The sequence below is a fragment of the Haliaeetus albicilla genome, chromosome 3 (genome assembly GCF_947461875.1).
Source record: "Haliaeetus albicilla chromosome 3, bHalAlb1.1, whole genome shotgun sequence".
In the NCBI taxonomy this organism is placed as follows: Eukaryota; Metazoa; Chordata; class Aves; order Accipitriformes; family Accipitridae; genus Haliaeetus; species Haliaeetus albicilla.
Genome location: NC_091485.1, coordinates 1,013,596 through 1,031,832, shown reverse-complemented (window position 1 = coordinate 1,031,832; position 18,237 = coordinate 1,013,596). Strand labels below are relative to the sequence as shown.

Genomic DNA, 18,237 nt, shown 5'->3' with positions numbered 1-18,237 from the left:
ATGTATAATTTTAAATTTCTGGCTTTTTGAATACATATCTACTTGCCCTTTTTATTGTATGTTTGTTAGTGTGGGATTTCCTGGAAATTTTGAAAAATCTAGTTTAATAAGTAATAAAACAACCATCTTTCACTTTGCATGAATTCTCTAAAAACCTGGAACCTGCGAACAAAAATCCCATCACATTTATCCAACTGTTTGTCTCATAATCAGATTATTTTTCCAAGATGCCAGACCTTTCTAGTGTGCTGTTGCCACTTTATTTCATAGAATGAAAAGAAGAAAAAGAAGCTTGATGGGAAATGTGAAAAGCAAAACCAAACAAACATGTTAAAACTTCATGAGAAGTTATTGGGAGGACTAGTTAGGGAACCCCCAGACGGAAAAACAACTCTCAGTCCCGAGATGTGTACGGAACCTGCTTCAAGATGTGACTGTAGATGATTTGTAACAGTCTACAATATCCAATAGCTGGTAGAAGTGAAAAAGTCAATAAAACCTCTAGCTTGAAAGCGGGTGACAACTTATGAGTGAGGATGAGTGTTCAGGGGAACAAATAAAAGGGTAAAATAGTGGTAGCTATAAAGTAGCGTGTTTAATTAGAGCAGAAATAAGGGTAAATGTGTATCACCTTTTAAAAAAGAAGGAAAAAAGACCCTCCTGAAAAAGCTGGCATCATTTAAGTTTTGAGTAATGGGAACTCCTAGAATTAACAAGATATCAGTGAAATGCAGGAGAGACAGCATGTGAATGTCCAAGCTAGAAGAATACAAAAGAGGATACACTTGGCAAGTGAAACATGGTATTAGGCTAAAAGAGATTATAGAATTTTGGCAAACAATTTGCTACTGGCATAATTACATGAAATTATTTTTCTCAGAAGTGGAAATCTTGTTGTGCTAGAGAGAGAGACTAAAAAGCTGAAAGCAGATAAGGCCACATCAGGTGACATAAGCATGAGCAAAATCCTTTGCTACAGAAGTGCTTACTCACATCACAGTGACTAACAGAACAGGGCAAAAGTCCACCCTGTCCCACACACTCAGGCCACCAGCTGCACCTCTCAGCTGGGCACCGGGAACTTGTCCCTGACCTGCAGCAGCTCTACAACTAAGGCAGCAATGGCAACAACGCATGCTGCTGTGCAATGAGGACATTCTCTAGTATAGCAGGAAGACCTACTGCACTGGACAAACTAAGCAGATGCTTAAGAAATAGAAGATATTACTTGGCATGTTGGATGAGCCAGAGAAGTCCAATGCAGAGAAGGAACCACTGGAAACGTTTCCTGATGGTATCACTCCAGCTACAAGGGAGAGCAGCAAAGGCCTTGCGTACCTACTCATTTTAGAGCTGTAAGACAAAAATGCACTGTATGGAATTTTAATATATAAGTGTATCTATGTTTTGCTGTGACAGCATGTTTGTTTCTTGAAAGCTCTAGTGGGTTGACAAGTACCATCTAGGTGTTCCTTTGTCTTCTTATAGGTCTTGTCATGAATTCATTGAGGAATGTGCACATATACACACACCAGAAAAATGGAGCTAGTTGCAGATATATAGGGAAAAACATGAAAGCAAAAGATAGTGCATTGACAGTGTACTTGGCAGAGAAAGTAACCAGAAGTACAAAAATAAAATACCAAAATTCTGGATTTTACATATTAATAGTCATCTCCTGGCTGTACTATAGTTTGTGTGTGACCTTGGATAAATGATCTAATTCCTTTGAATTTCAATACTCTAACTAAAAACCGGCATACTTTATTTGCTATTTAAACTGTAAAGTGTCTTTTATCATGGAAAAATCCAGTACAAGTCAAAAACCACACCCAGCCTTTATTAGTGCTTACAAAAATGAGACAAGGTGTTTAAAACATAAGTGTAGCAATGAAAGATAAATTAATGTCAGTTTGTATGCACTTGGTAGTTGGTTTGGGGGGTTATAATTCTACCTGCATATTCCCAGTAAATTACCATAGCTCATTTTCACCTAGTTATATTCTCTTTCTACTGTGAAACTTCAGCATTTTATGTTGCCTCTGCTTCTGGCCCACTGGTCATGCAGCAGGATACATTAAGTGAGACATTAACAGAATGAAGGAGGAATGGTTCCAGTATTTTAGGATGAATTTGGGAGAAAAAGTTTCTCTGGGAAAAAATCTCGCAAGCCTAATAGTGAGCATACGCTACTAGTGAACAGGTCCCAGGCTGCAGGTCCACTGAGCACAGATCAGTTACAAGTCTTGGTTACGGAGCTGTGGCTCTTGAATTCAGGCAGTAACATTTTATGATCCATTCTGTCAACAGGAATTCCACCACCTTTAAGTTGCTGAAGTTCAGAGCTTGCTTATATACCATAAACTGCAAATCATTTTGATGATAATTGATATGTGATATTAGTATTGGGCCACATGATGAGCATGTGGAACACATAGAAAATACATAAAATATAGCATTAATATAATACTGTGACTATAATACATTACTTATCAGTCAATTTTAGATTAGGATTCAATTTTATGCATCTGTCTCAATGGACACTTATGGGACCTTTGGGAAAAAAAAAAAATTAGATTCCCATAAGCTCCACTGAAGGACAGGTATTGGCTAAAATAAATTTATTTTGCCCTGTATCATCTATTCTCTTAGTTTATTGTTGGCTTTGCAGACAGGTTTTTTTTTTTCATTTGGTAATTTGCTGTAACACTCAATTTTATTTGCCTTTGGTTTTTTGGCTCTGCAGTTCTGTGCGACACTTGGAACCACACCTTGCTGCTCCTTTGACAAGCTGTTAGAACTGGGTCCTATTTGTAAGTCTTTGCTGCTACTTTCTACAATTGCAGATACCAGTTTAAGCCATGCTGAGTCATTTCCAGGGCATTGTGCAGCGTCAGTGTCCAAATTCAGTAAGGCTACTTATAGATGAGACCTTCAGTTACAGTTTGCTTTCTAATATTAGGTCAAGAGGCAAACTTGCATTCTCAAACTGTTAAAAGAGTACAGAGGGCATTGCCTCAAGGGTTTTTTGGGGGGCGCATATCTTGGAACGCTATCAGTGAAAAATTACTGTAAGTGCTTCAGCCTGTAACACTTTTCTTCAAGCCCTTCTACCTGCAAGTGCATCTAGAGCAATGGTGAAGATCAGGGGAAAGCTGAACTCCAGTTCTCCTCTGCACCAAGTGTTTTGTTTTGTTTCTATCTGGTTCTAACGACTATAAAAAGCAGAGAAATATGCACCAAAAATTCACATGTATTTTCCTTAATCCTTCCTCTCCCTTCCTCGATTTCCTTCCTCTTGCAAGAAAACAGGACAAGTGCCAGTGTGTTTAATACTGTGACCGAGTCACAGACTCTTCTTAAGTATTTCTGTGTTATGGTCTGTGGTGTCAAGCTTTGATCTGCAGAAAGGCTTGGTCAAAAGCACAAGCTTGCTGGCTGATGAAAATGCAGCAGAAGCGCACCATATCTATTCAAGTGTACGTTTAGAACTGGAAATTTATAGCTATAAGCAATTGGAAGCAGCCTCATAGAAATACAGCTAGATTTGACGTTCTGTTACTTTATTCAAGTGGAGCCTAAAACATTTGGGGTTTGTGTGGTGGTGACTCGCTCTGTGAGGTTTCCTGCCCTTCAGCACAAGCCCCAGAGACTCAGCTTCTCCCAGTCCTCCTTTCCAAAAAGGTTTCTAGTAGTCTGCTTAGCAGCTAGAGATTATTTTGCTGTTCAGGTTATTTCTATAGACCTGACCTAATAAAATAGTGACACCAATGCTTTTAGGTATAGCAACTAATCACGTGTTTTACCAATTGCTCTCAATGATTTTCTGCTTGTGCAGCAGAGACCAGCAGAAGGATTGTGCACTACTCAAATCATAAGTGTCATGCTAGCTTTTCTGCATGCAGGTGAATTTTCTTCTTAATATACATGAGCAGTAGTTCTATGAAATAAAGGCAGTGTCTTAAACCAAGTATATTTGAAAATATATAATCAGTTGAAATTTGAACATGTTTTCAAATAAACCTAAGTTGTGGATGTTATGAATAATGTTTTATTAGCCTTTTCCAGATATTTATGCAAAAAGAAAATGTAGTTCACAAGAATGCAAATTCCAGCATGAACTGGATGCCCAATTGCAGATCTGAATGGATATAGCTCTGTATGTGGAAATACCCATCAGAATTATTTGGTGACCAGTGTAAAGATGTTATGTGGGCTTCAGTCATCAGCTCATAGACCAGAATTGTTACCGTGTGCATTAATACAGGTGATCTATAGCAGAGTGTGAATACTAAATTAGAGAATACATGAGAGGCTCATATGCTAAAATATTTCTGCAGAAACCATTCAGTGACTAATCAAAACTAGCACTTTATTAACCTTTCAATGCTTGCTCTTGCATAAGTGTCTCAGTCCTTGAAATAAACAGTTTGCTGCACGTAGTTCAAAAGCATGCACATGCACGTATATCAATATGTAAAAATTACTGTTTAGAAACATGTGTTTGCGATTCATGAGTTAGAAGTGGGGAGCACAGCTAAAACTCTAGCTCCTCTTGCTAAAGTAGATAGTTTTATTACCATAGAAATGATAACTACATCTCTAGATACATTTTTTGAAAGTGTATTTTATAATGGCTTTTAAATCAAAGTAATTTAATATTTTATGTTGCTTAATATTAATACGATAAATCTAGACATGTAAGGACTCTGTTCCAGTAGAAGTCGGGAGGAAGAAGAATATGTTACGTATACATCTTTATGTATTAATGGAAACCCAGATGGTAGAAACATTTAATCTCTTAATTTAATTTTAAATTGGGAAAATAATAACATCAAAGAAAAATCTCTCAGGCACTTGGTTTCATGCAAATTAATAGGGCTTTTTAATCTTCTGTTTAATTTATTTCCCCTTCAATTATTTTTTTTTTTTAGGTAATAAGGAAAATATCTGGATGCATATTGATGCAGCCTATGCTGGGAGTGCATTCATCTGCCCTGAATTCAGGCATCTTTTAAATGGAGTGGAGGTGAATGAAGTGTTTCTTCTCTAGCAGCCTGCTAAAACCTTGCTCTTCCATAGAATTTATGTTTTTCTTATGCATCCAACATTAATGGCTTTTCTAGAATCTCTGAGTACGCTGCACTTCAGTTTGCACCACAAATTACTGTACATTCTATTACATTACTTATGTTTATATAATTTTTACTGCTTTATTCTGGGAGTGTGCAAGTTACAACAATATGTAAAAGTTTGTCATTCAGAATAGCAAGTAGTAGTAAGTCAACAAAGTGTCTTACAAAATAGAAAAAAGGAAGTTTTTCCCAAAAATCCAAAAAGGCACGTTTATAACACCCTAATTCTATATTACACAAAAAAGAAAACTAGTTCAACAAATTAATGAGCCGCTTATGTTTGATTTTTTGCTTATATCCTGAAAGTCATATAGGATACCACCAGTAACTGTATTTCAAACAGACGGGGTTTAATAACCGAGAGCGCTAAATGAAATATTCCCCCAACAGCACTCCTATTCCTTTTTCCCCCCTTGCTGAGCTACTTGGCATTCAGTTGCTTAGATAAGAATACTTCAATTTCCTGCTGCTCCCTTCAGACAGTCAGATAAGTCCTCGTCTTCCACGTTAGTGGAGAAAATATTACTGTTTGGTAAAGCCAGAAGTTTAAACACAGCACTGATAGGTAGTGACTAATGAAGAAGAGGAGGGAAAACCCCCTCACAAATAAAGCATTTCTTTCTGTCTCTTTTTTATCAGCAAATGAAGCTTGTTGTAATTTCCTGTGGGGGAATATTTTTTTAAATTATTGTTATTGGTTCCTGAAGGAAATGAAACAGCATCCCTTGTATGGGCCAGCATTTGTCATAAGAGTAAATATTTAACAGCCATGAATAGGTTTCCTACCTTACATAGAACAGGGAGATAGCCAGATAGATGTATAGGCAGAGAGACAGACAGACAGATAATCTTCTCTTATGAGAACAATCGTTAATTGTTTACAAGTGACAGGGAAGGTTATGAGAAACAAATGAGAACAGAAAAGTGCTATATGGAGTAGTCAGACCCTGGTGCTGGCAGGCCCCTGTCCGTGTTTTTTTAAGGCTGGTGGCTTCTGCCTTTGTTGAAACACAAAACATGGATGAAGCCTTTCCCACACGATGTCTGTCTTACCTACCTGGGTTTCCTCTGATGCCACGCCTAAACATATGTCAACTAAAACGGGCCTGTTACATGGTTTATATAAACATGTATTGTGAATGCTTGTTCTGTGTTGGTTTTTCTTTCGACTTAGATGAAAAAATGACTTCTACTAAAAGAAAATACCCTGGCAGTAAAAAAAAAAAGTCATTTCCTGGTCAGCTGTAATTTTATGAATGAATGTGATATGCAGATTCTGAACTAAATATATCACTTGTCTCTATATATGAATTTTGTGAGTATATGTTTAATATTCTTGGAAACAGAAAGCTCAGTGAACCGTGACTGGAAACTGGGATATGAACCACAGTGGATGTTCCCGAGTATGCAGATTTTTTTTTTTAATTTATTTATTTTTTACCCTGAGATATGTACTTTTCCATAACATATGTATCTAAAAAGTATAGTCGTTACCAAATGCTCAAAGTGTTGATAATACCAGTAACCTAACCTGCACACGTAACCTGAATTCCATCCCCAAAATAAATGAAGATTTAACTACAACAGTTATTAAGTAAGGTGACTTCAGCATGAACATTATCTACAAAGACCCAGTTCGGGAATTCATTCATAGTTAAGGTGTACTCAGACAATTTGACAAAGTTGCATTCATAGTTAAGGTGTACTCAGACAATTTGACAAAGTTGTATCATTAGCACGTGGATCCCTTTTGTCTTTCATAATTCTGTTTTTATTTATCCATTCTCAGTTTGCAGATTCATTTAACTTTAATCCTCACAAATGGCTCCTAGTGAATTTTGACTGCTCTGCTATGTGGTAAGTATTACAGTAAAAGGAAACATTACAAGAGACAAAAATCACATGTTAAATTAGTTTGCCTTTCTTGCAGTATACATTTATTTACATTTCTCTATTGAAATGAGTTCTGGATAGCTTTAACTCTTGTAAATTATTTACAAAATTCACTCTTTCATTTAATCCAAGTTTCAAAAAAGTAAAATTTAGAAATAGGCCTGAGCTCTGCATTATGTTCCAGAGAGAGAGAGGAATCCTGAAAAGTCTGCAGATTCATACTTGCTCCATTTTGGGACTGTTTATAACATAAATGAAAAATCTTCATTTGAGGATATTAATGCAATGAACAACATGCTAAACAGAGCTTTTTCTTCTTTTCTATAAAATTTCTTTTTGTTTAAGCCTTGATTCTTTTAAAAGCCTTTCTAGAAATGCTTGGGATTTGGCTGATGAAAAGCAGCTGATTTCAAAAAGGACTATTTATGCAATTTTGTACTGATCTTCAGTTTCCCAGATGACAGCAGAGATGACATTTTTATATAGAAAGATGGCCAAGTGGAAACCCTCAGACATACTTTGAAACAAACCAAAGTATCATAGCATTAATAATAGCAGTAAAACCATCCCATAATAGATGATCCCATTGGGTCCCAAAATGGAATCTCTAGAACCTCGTGTCTACCAGCATCATGACTAATGATACTTATTAGCAAAATAGCTATTCAGTAAATGCAGACTATTTATCAAAATAAATGAAAACATTAATTTCAGTTATAATAGAACAAAATTTGCAAAAATTAAAAAAAGAAGGAAAAACTGAATGTTAAAAAGAAGACTGAAACATCATCCAGGAGAAGGTCACCTTATTTAAAAGAAGAATAAATGTAAGACAGTGATCGCTCAGTTGCCTTTGGTCAACCTTCAGCTCTTTTAATATCATCAGCAAAGTTGACTTTTCCACAAATATGTACATTATTCAGATAATATGTTACATTTTTTATTTTAATAGTTTTCCTGATATAGGCACTTCAAATATTCCAAGCCATTATGTTTTTTTTTTCTTTTCCTTAGAGTAAATGGCTTACATTTTGATCCTGATTCATCAGTAGTAGCAGTGATTAACCCAAGACTCTAGTTTATAAGTACCTCATAACTAGCTGTCTCTCTCTGTATATGGAAATAGGAGGACGATGAAACTGCTTTGCTAGTTTCTCCCATCTTTTTCTCGTCACTCAAAGACTTTGTTAACAAAGTAGCCACTCAGAAATGAGACAATGCACCATCATTCTCTTTAATGTTTGTAGGACAATCAGGGGTGAGAGTCTAGTCCCTACCAGTTTAATTTCTCATTAATTCTGCTTTCCCCTGTGGAAACACTGTGGAACTATGTTAAAAGTGTGTTACCTGGCTTTCCAGGAAAACAAGGTATGTACAGCCACAGTGTCAGTTTATGTTCCCATCTCAGGTGATTTTAGGTTCTTCCTAGCAAAGCTTAGACTTTAGACTTAAGAAAGTATTTTTCTCCATTTTGTTTCTTGCTTTTTTTTAGATAAGCCATTGCATAAAATATTTGTTTTCATAGGTAGGAAGATTCCATTATAAGGAATCTCAGGAGACCTTGCACCATGTCTCCTTACTCAGAGCGAAAGCTTCACAACTATAGCCATTCAGGCTTAATTTCAGCAAGGCATTTCTGTATAGGTGTTATTCACCTAATAAAGAATGAAGTATACATTTAAAGTTAAACTCTTTGACTTGAAGCCAAATCCATTGTCCAACTACATCTAAGGCCCATGTCCAAAATTCACCTCTCTTACCAACTGTAGCGCTGCCTAAAAAGGTGAAATGTAATAATAAAGGATGAAGGAACCCGGTGAGAAAAGGTAACTGTGAAGGATACATGGGAATTATTAACCATGATATTTTAATAACATGGAAAGAGTTCAATAAACAGTGAACACCATTTCAGAATCAAAGTAAGCTGAGGTCCATTGACAGGCAGGCTTCTAAATCACCCAGGCTCCTCAGCACTTTCCCCAATAAACACTCCCATTTCTTTTCCCTGCAAGTTGATTAAGATAATCTAGCCATTAGATCTGTAATGTAATTATTTAACTACTCAGTGCAATATGTAGCACTGATGTCATTTGGGGTTTAGAGGCAATTTCATTATAAACCTTTTGTGAAATATTCTCAGACTTCTTGATGTACAGAAAAGAGCAGTCAATTTCCTATAAAAAGGAAATTAATATAGCCACTCCTGAGAGGGGTGTATTTTCCATATTCAAATGTTAGGGTCCTTTGGAGACTTTGCTTTGAAACTACCAGTCAGTTTTGCCTGACTTGTTTAATCGGTACTTTGGAATATGACAAAATAGAAGAAGTGTCTTCTTTCAGAGAGAGTGAAAATAATAATCTTGTGAAGTCTTGGTATTTTTGCTTTTCTGTTACTCTTTTCAGGGTTTAAATGTTAACTTTTGGTTGGGAACGTTGTTTCAGTATTTGGAAGGAAAGTGCTTACAGGAAATGCTTATCTGTAGCTGGAAGTGAAATTTTCCTGTTGGTTTATAATATGAAGTCACCTTTTTGGTTATTGTATCTATAATTTTAAAACAGACAGAATAGAGTGAGGCTGTTGAAAGCTGCAGATGTGCAATCCAAGTAAGTCACTTTTCACAGTTTTCAGTACTTTATTCACCAGGACTTCTGTTGTGCATTTTGTATTATGAGTACTTAATATGTGAACCTGTGCCACTCAAGCTAGATCTTAGTCAGTCTATTAGTGTAAGATCAAGCCTTAAAAAATTTCTAGTTTATCAATGACATTTTTGAAATATATATTCATGATCCTTCAGTCAACAAGGGGTATTTGCAAAGAAAGTTAAGGACACCACTTCTGTCCATTACCAGACCACACAAGCACTTACTGCAAAGAACTTTAAATACATAGGGTGAAATCTAGACATGGTGTATAGAGGTGCAGCTCAACTGGTTCATATACATTGATGTCCAGGCTTTGGATTTATTTTAGTAATCCTTTTAGACAGTTTTTCATGGTTGCCAGATTAAGACCTGTGAAGTCCACAGATGGAACAGGCACCATCTTTTAAAAAAGCAGTAACATCACCAAGGAACTACAAGATGACAGCATTTTTACATCTTCTAAGCTAGGTGTTCCTGCAGAATAGTTACCTGTTCCATTGTTTAGCACAGCATATTACAGGAGAAGAAATGCAGCTCTCACAACACAACTAATGATACTGCTTGTAACTTGAGTTAGTTGCGTACAGAATGAGCTAGTGAAACACAAATATATCAAAGTACTCAAACATATCCAATAAACTACAGTAGAACAACTTAGGATTTGGTAAAAAGTTATCCTAATTAAACCTGTTTTCAGCTAATAGTTTCTTCCTTCTGTCCACAGGACATTTCCAGCACACAAATAGGTTATTAATTGTGTTTATTGAGAGCATTCTGAATATCTTTTACTATTTTTCATGTGCATAAGCTTACTTATCTTCAGCTACGTACTTTCCATACCTGAAGGCAAGTACTTGACTGTTAACCTTGGTACTTCCCTGACCCTTAGTGAGAGGAAGGATTTTTGTTTGTTTGAATAAGATGTTTTATGAGCACAGTCTAGATGCGGATGAGAGTGGGAGTATGTACTGGCCTGTGCATTTATACATGCACACTAAAATATTGGAAATTAGATTTTTACTTAGAAATTTACATTAACACATTAAAAACCAGAAAAAAACGGATGCACAGAATAATAAAAGGTTTGGACCTTTGTCATTTAGAGTGTCCCTGTGTTGACATAGTTATTGCTTACTTTGTAATGTATTAATAGGCCTAATATAATGACGTAGCAATCTTTCCTTTTCTGATTTCTGGTTTCTTCGTCTTCTGCCTTTATAAACCCCAGCATTTGTGGAGGTGAGTCAGTCTTACACACAGAGCAAAGCCTAAACCAGGAAAGTCTTGTTATTACCCACTGACAAAACGTAGCTTATTCTCTCTAAAAGGGAACCTCCGTCCATTCACACCACCCACTCCGTGGCAGTAGTCAGGTATGCTTCTCAGTTTTCCATTGTGCCGTAGTACGTCGGTCGGTAGTTGTATATCGGATCCAGCTAAGGGCAGGGTGGTGCAAGAGGGAAGCCTGAGTCTGGACTGGGTGGCCCGTCCCCACCAGCGGCAGCTGCCGCCACCACTGCAGCGTGGAGAGACAGTGGCCAGCATCCCCAAAGCCTCGCTGCGGCTGTGCGCGGTGTCTAGGAAGCCACAGCTCTTCCCACACAGATTTGTACTGCAGTAATTTCAAGGCAACTTCTGTTGACTGCAAACATTAACATTGCTTCAGCTAGTCTCACATTCTGGTGTGAGCGTCTATCACCATAAAAAGATCCTCTGTGTCTGTTTCTTGTCTGTTTTTAAATATGCAGTTGTGCAGTCATGCTGCCCGTTCCTGCTGAGCCTTACACTTAACTACTTGTAAGTACAGTACTGATATGGCTGTGAAAAAGCACTGAAAATGGCACAGGCTGTGCTCAGGAAATACGCCAGTTTAAACACATTCAATTTGCCTTCACTTCTTGTGGAAATTAAATGCCTTAAATTGTAATTCTTAAATTTCTCAATTTGATTTCTTTTTTATACAGGGTGAAGAAAAGATCAGATTTAACAGGTGCCTTTAAATTAGAACCTCTTTACCTGCAGCATCACCATCAGGAGTCTGGTAATTTTTTAATTAAATGAGATTATTATTATTTTGTTTGCACACTATGTGATGGAAAAAAGGACTTAAGATGAAAACTGAAATTCTTGAAACTACCTAAGTTGTTTAGGAGCCTATTTCCATTTTCAGAGTGCCCTAGGGAGTTAAGCTTATTAAAGTGCAAACACATGTCTAGAGAGATTTTAGTTAGTATAAGAAGCAACTGAGGGAAAGCCATTTTATAAAGCATTCTATTGATACTTTTGTATTGGGATTTCCCCAGCTCCAGACTTACCACTGACTCTTTGTAGGAGTGTTGAGAAAATTCTTAATGATCTTTTGGCAGTCAGATAAACAGATTGGGTTCTGTGTATCGAGTCCCTTAACCTGCCTTCCCCAACATACCTTTCTCCAGAATGGTTTCAAGATCTGATTTGTAGAGTTTCTAAAGTCTGTGACCTTTTTTCTTAGCTGTTCGTGCAAGCTCTGATTGAAATTTTCAAAAACTCATGTCAGGAGCAAACACTCCCTGAAACTGCAAAGAAGGGGTGAGCTGTGTTTGGTATCTGTGCTCTATTTTCAGTGATAGCTATCTGGGACATTATCCTGTTGCTTTCGTGTTCTCACGTTGATTGTAGAGAAGGCAGTAAGTGCAGGCTATCCGTCTTGTACAAAATGCTCATGAAAGCTCTTCACAAAATGCTCACAAAGAACTTACAAATCGTAGGCCCTGTACAAAGCTCCTTAATGGATTAGTGCTGCTTCTTGCACATACCTAGCAACTGCAGAGTGGCATTTGCCATCCTGAAGCCTGTTTTCACACATTCAGTTATTAACTGATTAATTGTGAAGAAGGTCACAGCAGTGTCAACATGTGGTTCCCTCATAACTTTCTCAAGAGGGTGAATCACATGTGGATGTTCTTACCATTTACTCCATCTCATTTTTTCCCTGGAATTGCTGGTGCTGATCTGTGTTCAGAAGTACATCCTGAGTACCTTTATCTTCTCTCTGTTATGGCTATGAACTCATTGACATTTAAATTAATACCATCCAGAATTCCACCATTCACTAAAAAACCCTAGGAAAAATGAATTCCTGTGCCTTAATCCTGAACTGGCAGAAATTTTGCATTTTATTCCTTTTCTACATTTCCAAGCAATGCAAATATAGAACAGTTGCAATAAACAAGAAAATACAGTAACTCTGGAGCTGAGGTTCACCCTCCAAAGGCCAGAATTGTTAAGAAAAACCCATATACTGGGGTTTTGCCTTTTTAAATGAAAAATACAAGTTATAGCAAATACACTTAAGTCACCAGCTTTTACTTAACATACATGAAAAATATTTCTCTTCAGGAGAAAATATCCAACCTTAACTACAGTGAAAATATGTTCTTGTGACAACTGACAGTGCTGATACAAGAACCTTAGGTCTTCCCCAGGTTAAATTACACCAGAAGAAAATCAAACCTTTCTTAAAACTTGGTGCTCTCAGTGAGGCCACCTAGTTGACCTGAAAACATTATCTCCCCAGTTGGATAGTAAGTTGTTCAGCCTTCGTCTTGCCTTCAGAAGCTGTGATAGAATGTTATGCAATCTGGACATAATGATTTCAAGGAGATCAGCTGATTACTAGCATTCTAGTGATGCTAAATTTTTCTACGCTCTATTCCCATCTGATATCAATTTTCCAAAGAGCTGGACAACACTTTTCAAATGCAAATGCCTTTAGTTGAACTGTTAAATCCAATCCATACTTGCGCCTTCCATAAACATAGTCAAATTTGCAAAGGTGCTAGGCTGTTACGGTCCCTCTTGGTCCCTGTGCGATTTATGGGATGTCAGCACTCCTGGAAATATGACTTGCCTAATGGAGGGTCTTATTTTCTGACTATGTCTCAGGTCTGAGAATTCCCATCATGGTTTACAGGGCAAATGAAGTAGCATTTTTGAATTCGCTCATCTCTCACTCAAGAATTTAAATGAGCGGAAAAATATCTCTATCTGTGAGCAATTACTCTTAATAACCATATGGCAATTATGTGTGCCCCCAAGGGGAAAGTCTTTATTTTGTCATTAATTATAATTTTATGTGATTTGCATCATCACACCAGGAAGATTATACTAGCTTGCCTGGCAACCCAGGATATAGGTCAAATCCTAATGGCAGTGTTAGAAGAATGCAGCTTTATACTCCATTGTGAATGCCACGTATGCTCCCACAATGCAATTCCTCCTGGTTAAATACAGATGTAAGACTAAGGCTTGTAATCAAGGACTAATCATTGATTGCATTCTGCTTCACAGCTTGTGAAAGGCGTTGTTGTGGATCATTAGACATAGCCCCTTACAGGAGCGTAGGATTATTTATCTATCATCAGTTGCTTTACTCTCTTTGCAAGCAGTCTTGCAGCTATCAAACAAAAATGGCTGCTACAATGCAGAAGAATATGAATGTTATCAAATTACCTCTTTACTGAGCTGAGACAACCATGTTCATTTCCTGAGGTCCGGGAACAGGTTAATGATTGTTGGTTGTTGTGTCTTTTTTTTTTTTTTTAATCTGGAAAATACCATAGTAACAGGTTAAAGAACCAAATGGCTATATGTTGCACGGAGGAAGGACCATGTTTTTTCCTGTGTTTTGGGTGCATAGATGAGAGAACATTGGCAAGACAGCCTGTAACATAGGAAATTGTTTGTTTGTTTTTTTATTTTTAACTCCTAGAAAATATAAAAGCTGAGAATTATGTAAATTGCATAGACTGGTCAAATTCAGAAGCTACAGTTCTATATACTACCTTGCAGTTCACAATTCCAGGAGCAGTTAGACAGCACTTTCCCATGGAATTTAAGTACATACTTTTGTATGAAGCTTATACTCCACTGCAGAGTAATAAAGCAGAAAGAATAAGAAAGCTAAGCAGATGCTTCCACATTTTCCTAAAGAAGGGCTTTAAGTTTTACATCAGTTTAATTTCTGTCACTGGCTTACTGCAACTAACCCAGTTTTACATTATGGTTTCCTTTACTGTGAAATCAGTTTAATTACCCGATTCAAAGAAAAGGTAGATGCATCTTGACTCTGTGTGCTTGTATAAAAGACAACTAATAATGCCCTCTACTTGCCTCCCTGGACTGCTTTGTGGCTTGGTCAATCTGTGTTTGTAAGGGGCTTTCACTATGTCAAAGGAAAAGCCATAAAAAACCACAGAATACTATTCTTCAAGCAGGAAGAGGTCAATTCTGAGTCAAATTTTCCAATCACTTGTTAGACATGCTGAAGAATTAGCAACAAATGTAAGAATGAGTATAAAAGGCAGTTAGAAGTGGATTATTTTAAAAAGTATTACCAGTTCACTAGGGTAAAGGTGATGACATTTCACAGCAGAGAATGAGCAATGAAGTGAGCTTGGGGATTCTGCAAACTGTTTAAAACAAAATTAATGATGGCTATTTTATCTACTACTTCTTTTCCTTACAATAAGAAAATAAACAGTATTTAGTCCATCATCTCCACAATATATGCAGTATAACAGAAAGGAAAATTGTGTTTCTTCTCCTGTAAACTGTTTAACTTGTTAGTGGTATATTCTGAGTAGCTAAGGAATGAAGCTTATTACCTTCATTTAGCATGCTGCCAAGTACCCTACTAGATATTTAGTGGTCCTGTTGACACTGATGATGCTGAAGTTTGTAGCAAACATACAGGATAGCTACAATACAGCTTTTTCAATAACATTAGAATGATTGAAGGCTTTGACTGTTCTGATGAAGCAATGTGAACATTTTTTCTTTAACTTCCAGGCCTTGTAACAGATTATCGGGTAAGTACAGCATCAATGTAATAATTAATACTATTACTGGTATATACTGATATTTTCAGAACTTTTATTTTCCATTACTATCATAAACCTCAAACCCTTATGTTTCTTTCCAAGAAGGATGCAGCTTGCTAAATTTTTAACATTCCTCAAGCTGAAAATTTAAACTCTATTTTTTTTTTAAATTGTTTACAGGCAGAAATTGTCTTGCATATGCAATATCTCAAGGTTTAGACAGTAGAAAGAAATGTCCTAAAGATTTTTTTTCCTTAACATAGTGAATAATGCATTTTTTTTTAAAGAAAAACGCATATGTGTTTTAATATTTAACCAGTAGAAACACTGTTGTTTTGAAATGGAAAAAGGGCCTGTCATTGTAGATGCTAACCCCACAACTGTAAACAAACCAATGTACATGAACTTCTAAGGTACTTATTTTTCTAAAGCCTTCGAGGATAATTCAGGATGCACAAAGAAAATTTGATTTCCCTTGTGACCTTTTCATTCTGACACCAACCTCCTTTTCCAATTTTAATTCGAAAATTTTGAGTATTAAACAGTCACACCAGGGCATTAACCAGGAATAGACATTTGTACTATTATTTGACCTGCCTCTAGCAACCGCCTGTAGGCTGTGGCAATGCGGTGTGCTTCAAAATCATTGCAGAATGCACAGTTTCTGCAGTATCCCTGCAACGGTGACTTCTGACGTGGGTGTCCTCCCTTCTCCCTGGCTTGCAGCACTGGCAGATCCCCCTGGGCAGGAGGTTCCGCTCCCTGAAGCTCTGGTTCGTGCTGAGGATGTATGGGGTCACGGGGCTGCAGGAGCACATCCGCAAGGTGAGTGGAATTTGCTTTCTTGGGTAACCTGTGGTGGGACGGGAAGAGAAAATGAGCTGGCTACTTATCTACTTCCCGTGACTTCTGTACACGTCAGAAAGCACAGGCAACAGCTTTTAGACAGCTCGGTTCCATAGGGGTGCTGCTCATTTGCCCCACGTAGTGTCACATTTTCATATCACAGCGGGTTCAAAACTGTTATCTGTTTTGTGTTAATCTTTAAGGAAGACAAGTCTAGGAATTCAGAATTTCTACCATGTGGGACCATAGTTCCCTCTCAAATTAAGCCAGAGCACATCCATGGGTTTACTGCAGAAAAACATGTTTATTCATTACTTCTTTATTTTATTAATGTGCATGCAATGATAGCATGTTTTGATTATGATTAAGGGATACAGTAACTTATAGGGCATCTCTACCTCTGCTTCTTCTTTGTTTTGTGTTTAAAATACATCTTTTTTTTAAAAAAGAGAATGTGTACAATTTACAGTTTGTTAACATTGTTATGAATAAGTACTAAGTTTATTCTTGATGTAAAAAGGAGTTTTTTAATCACTAAAAAACACAGCTGGCACCAGTCTAAATTATATATATACTTCCTCTGTAGCAGTAAAGTCAAATTCAAGCATACCTTTCATCATTATGAAGTTTAGGGAAACTTCTAGTGAGGAGATCCATGAGTTGGCTCTAAAAATTTACAAAAATATCCATTAGCTAAGGGTCTGGTCTAGTACACCAAACTCCCCGCAGACACACATTCCTTTCTATTGTGGTACTAAACAGATTAATTCCTAAGAAAGGCTTTTTCCACTGCTGTAAAATCACTACATGAGGAAGTCTCTTTCGATTTGGAAAGGTTCTGGGATAGAGGGTACCCTCTTTGCTTCCCTTTTTCATCACACTGTAATTTTCAGCTGACTGATATCAAAATTAGACTTTTTTCCTTAATGAGTCTTTCAGAAATAAACTTTGACGACAGTGGTAATCTTGATGTTCTGTCATCCTTGTGGCAATTGTGATACATATCCTTCTGATGAAAAATTGATACAAGGTTTGTTATTGCTTTACTAGGCTACCATTACAGTTTCTAGTGGAATTCTCTCTCAGGTTAGATTTCTGGGTATGTTGCCAAGTTTTTAAGTAGGGCTAAATCTCTCACTGGGAAAATAGAGGATTGGAAGCCTCATATCAATTGCATGGCCTCTTATCAGGCTGGTTTCCACAGGTCAGTATTTACATTCAACAAGTTCCCTCTTTCCCTGCCTCCCAGACATTTCCCTGACTGTCCAGCCAAAAAGTGCTTGTCTTCCTATAAGCATAGCTGAAGACCAGGTTTTTATATTTTCTGTGACAATACAGTTTAGGAAGGCTAAGTAAATCAATCTTTTCTTGAAGACACTGACTCCAAAATAAAACCCTAATATGTTCCCTTATTTGTAAAGGTAATTCACATGGCTAGATCTCCAAGGGCTTGTTGAATTGAGTGTGTATGTTTAATACTTCATTAAGGACTATATTGTTCCCCAGTATACAGAGAAAATAAGTTATGACCTTACGTTTGCAACTTTGAAAGGGGAAGAGGTGTAATTAAGGGCAGAATTTCTATCTCATTGTATACATCTGTCAAACTGGAACCATTAAGTTAGTTTCTCCTCGCCACCACCACCCCCCCCCCCCGCCCCAGATGAATGATGATTCAATTCAGTGAGTTCCAAAGCCGCTTTAAAAAAACCAAGTAATTTCTGTCTCCAGCAGTTCTCAGTTGAACTTAAATTTCAAAAAACAATTGCATTTCATTTGCTCCCTGCTCTAGCAGAATTTAAAATATCTCTTGTGAGTTTGCAGACACGTTGCTAAAGTTATATCAGTAGCTGCAA

The 18,237-nt window shown here is 37.1% G+C and overlaps 1 protein-coding gene across 3 annotated transcripts in view; it reads left to right on the top strand.

Moving 5' to 3' along the window:
• Positions 1 to 18,237, top strand: part of DDC (dopa decarboxylase) — a 78,794-nt gene that overhangs the window by 47,337 nt on the left and 13,220 nt on the right. For all 3 annotated transcript variants that reach the window (XM_069778675.1, XM_069778674.1, XM_069778677.1), the window contains exons 7-12: positions 2,747 to 2,813; positions 4,935 to 5,029; positions 6,925 to 6,992; positions 11,639 to 11,715; positions 15,504 to 15,523; positions 16,262 to 16,360. In XM_069778675.1, the coding sequence (XP_069634776.1) occupies positions 2,747 to 2,813; positions 4,935 to 5,029; positions 6,925 to 6,992; positions 11,639 to 11,715; positions 15,504 to 15,523; positions 16,262 to 16,360 (426 nt within the window). The remainder of the gene's footprint in view (positions 1 to 2,746; positions 2,814 to 4,934; positions 5,030 to 6,924; positions 6,993 to 11,638; positions 11,716 to 15,503; positions 15,524 to 16,261; positions 16,361 to 18,237) is intronic.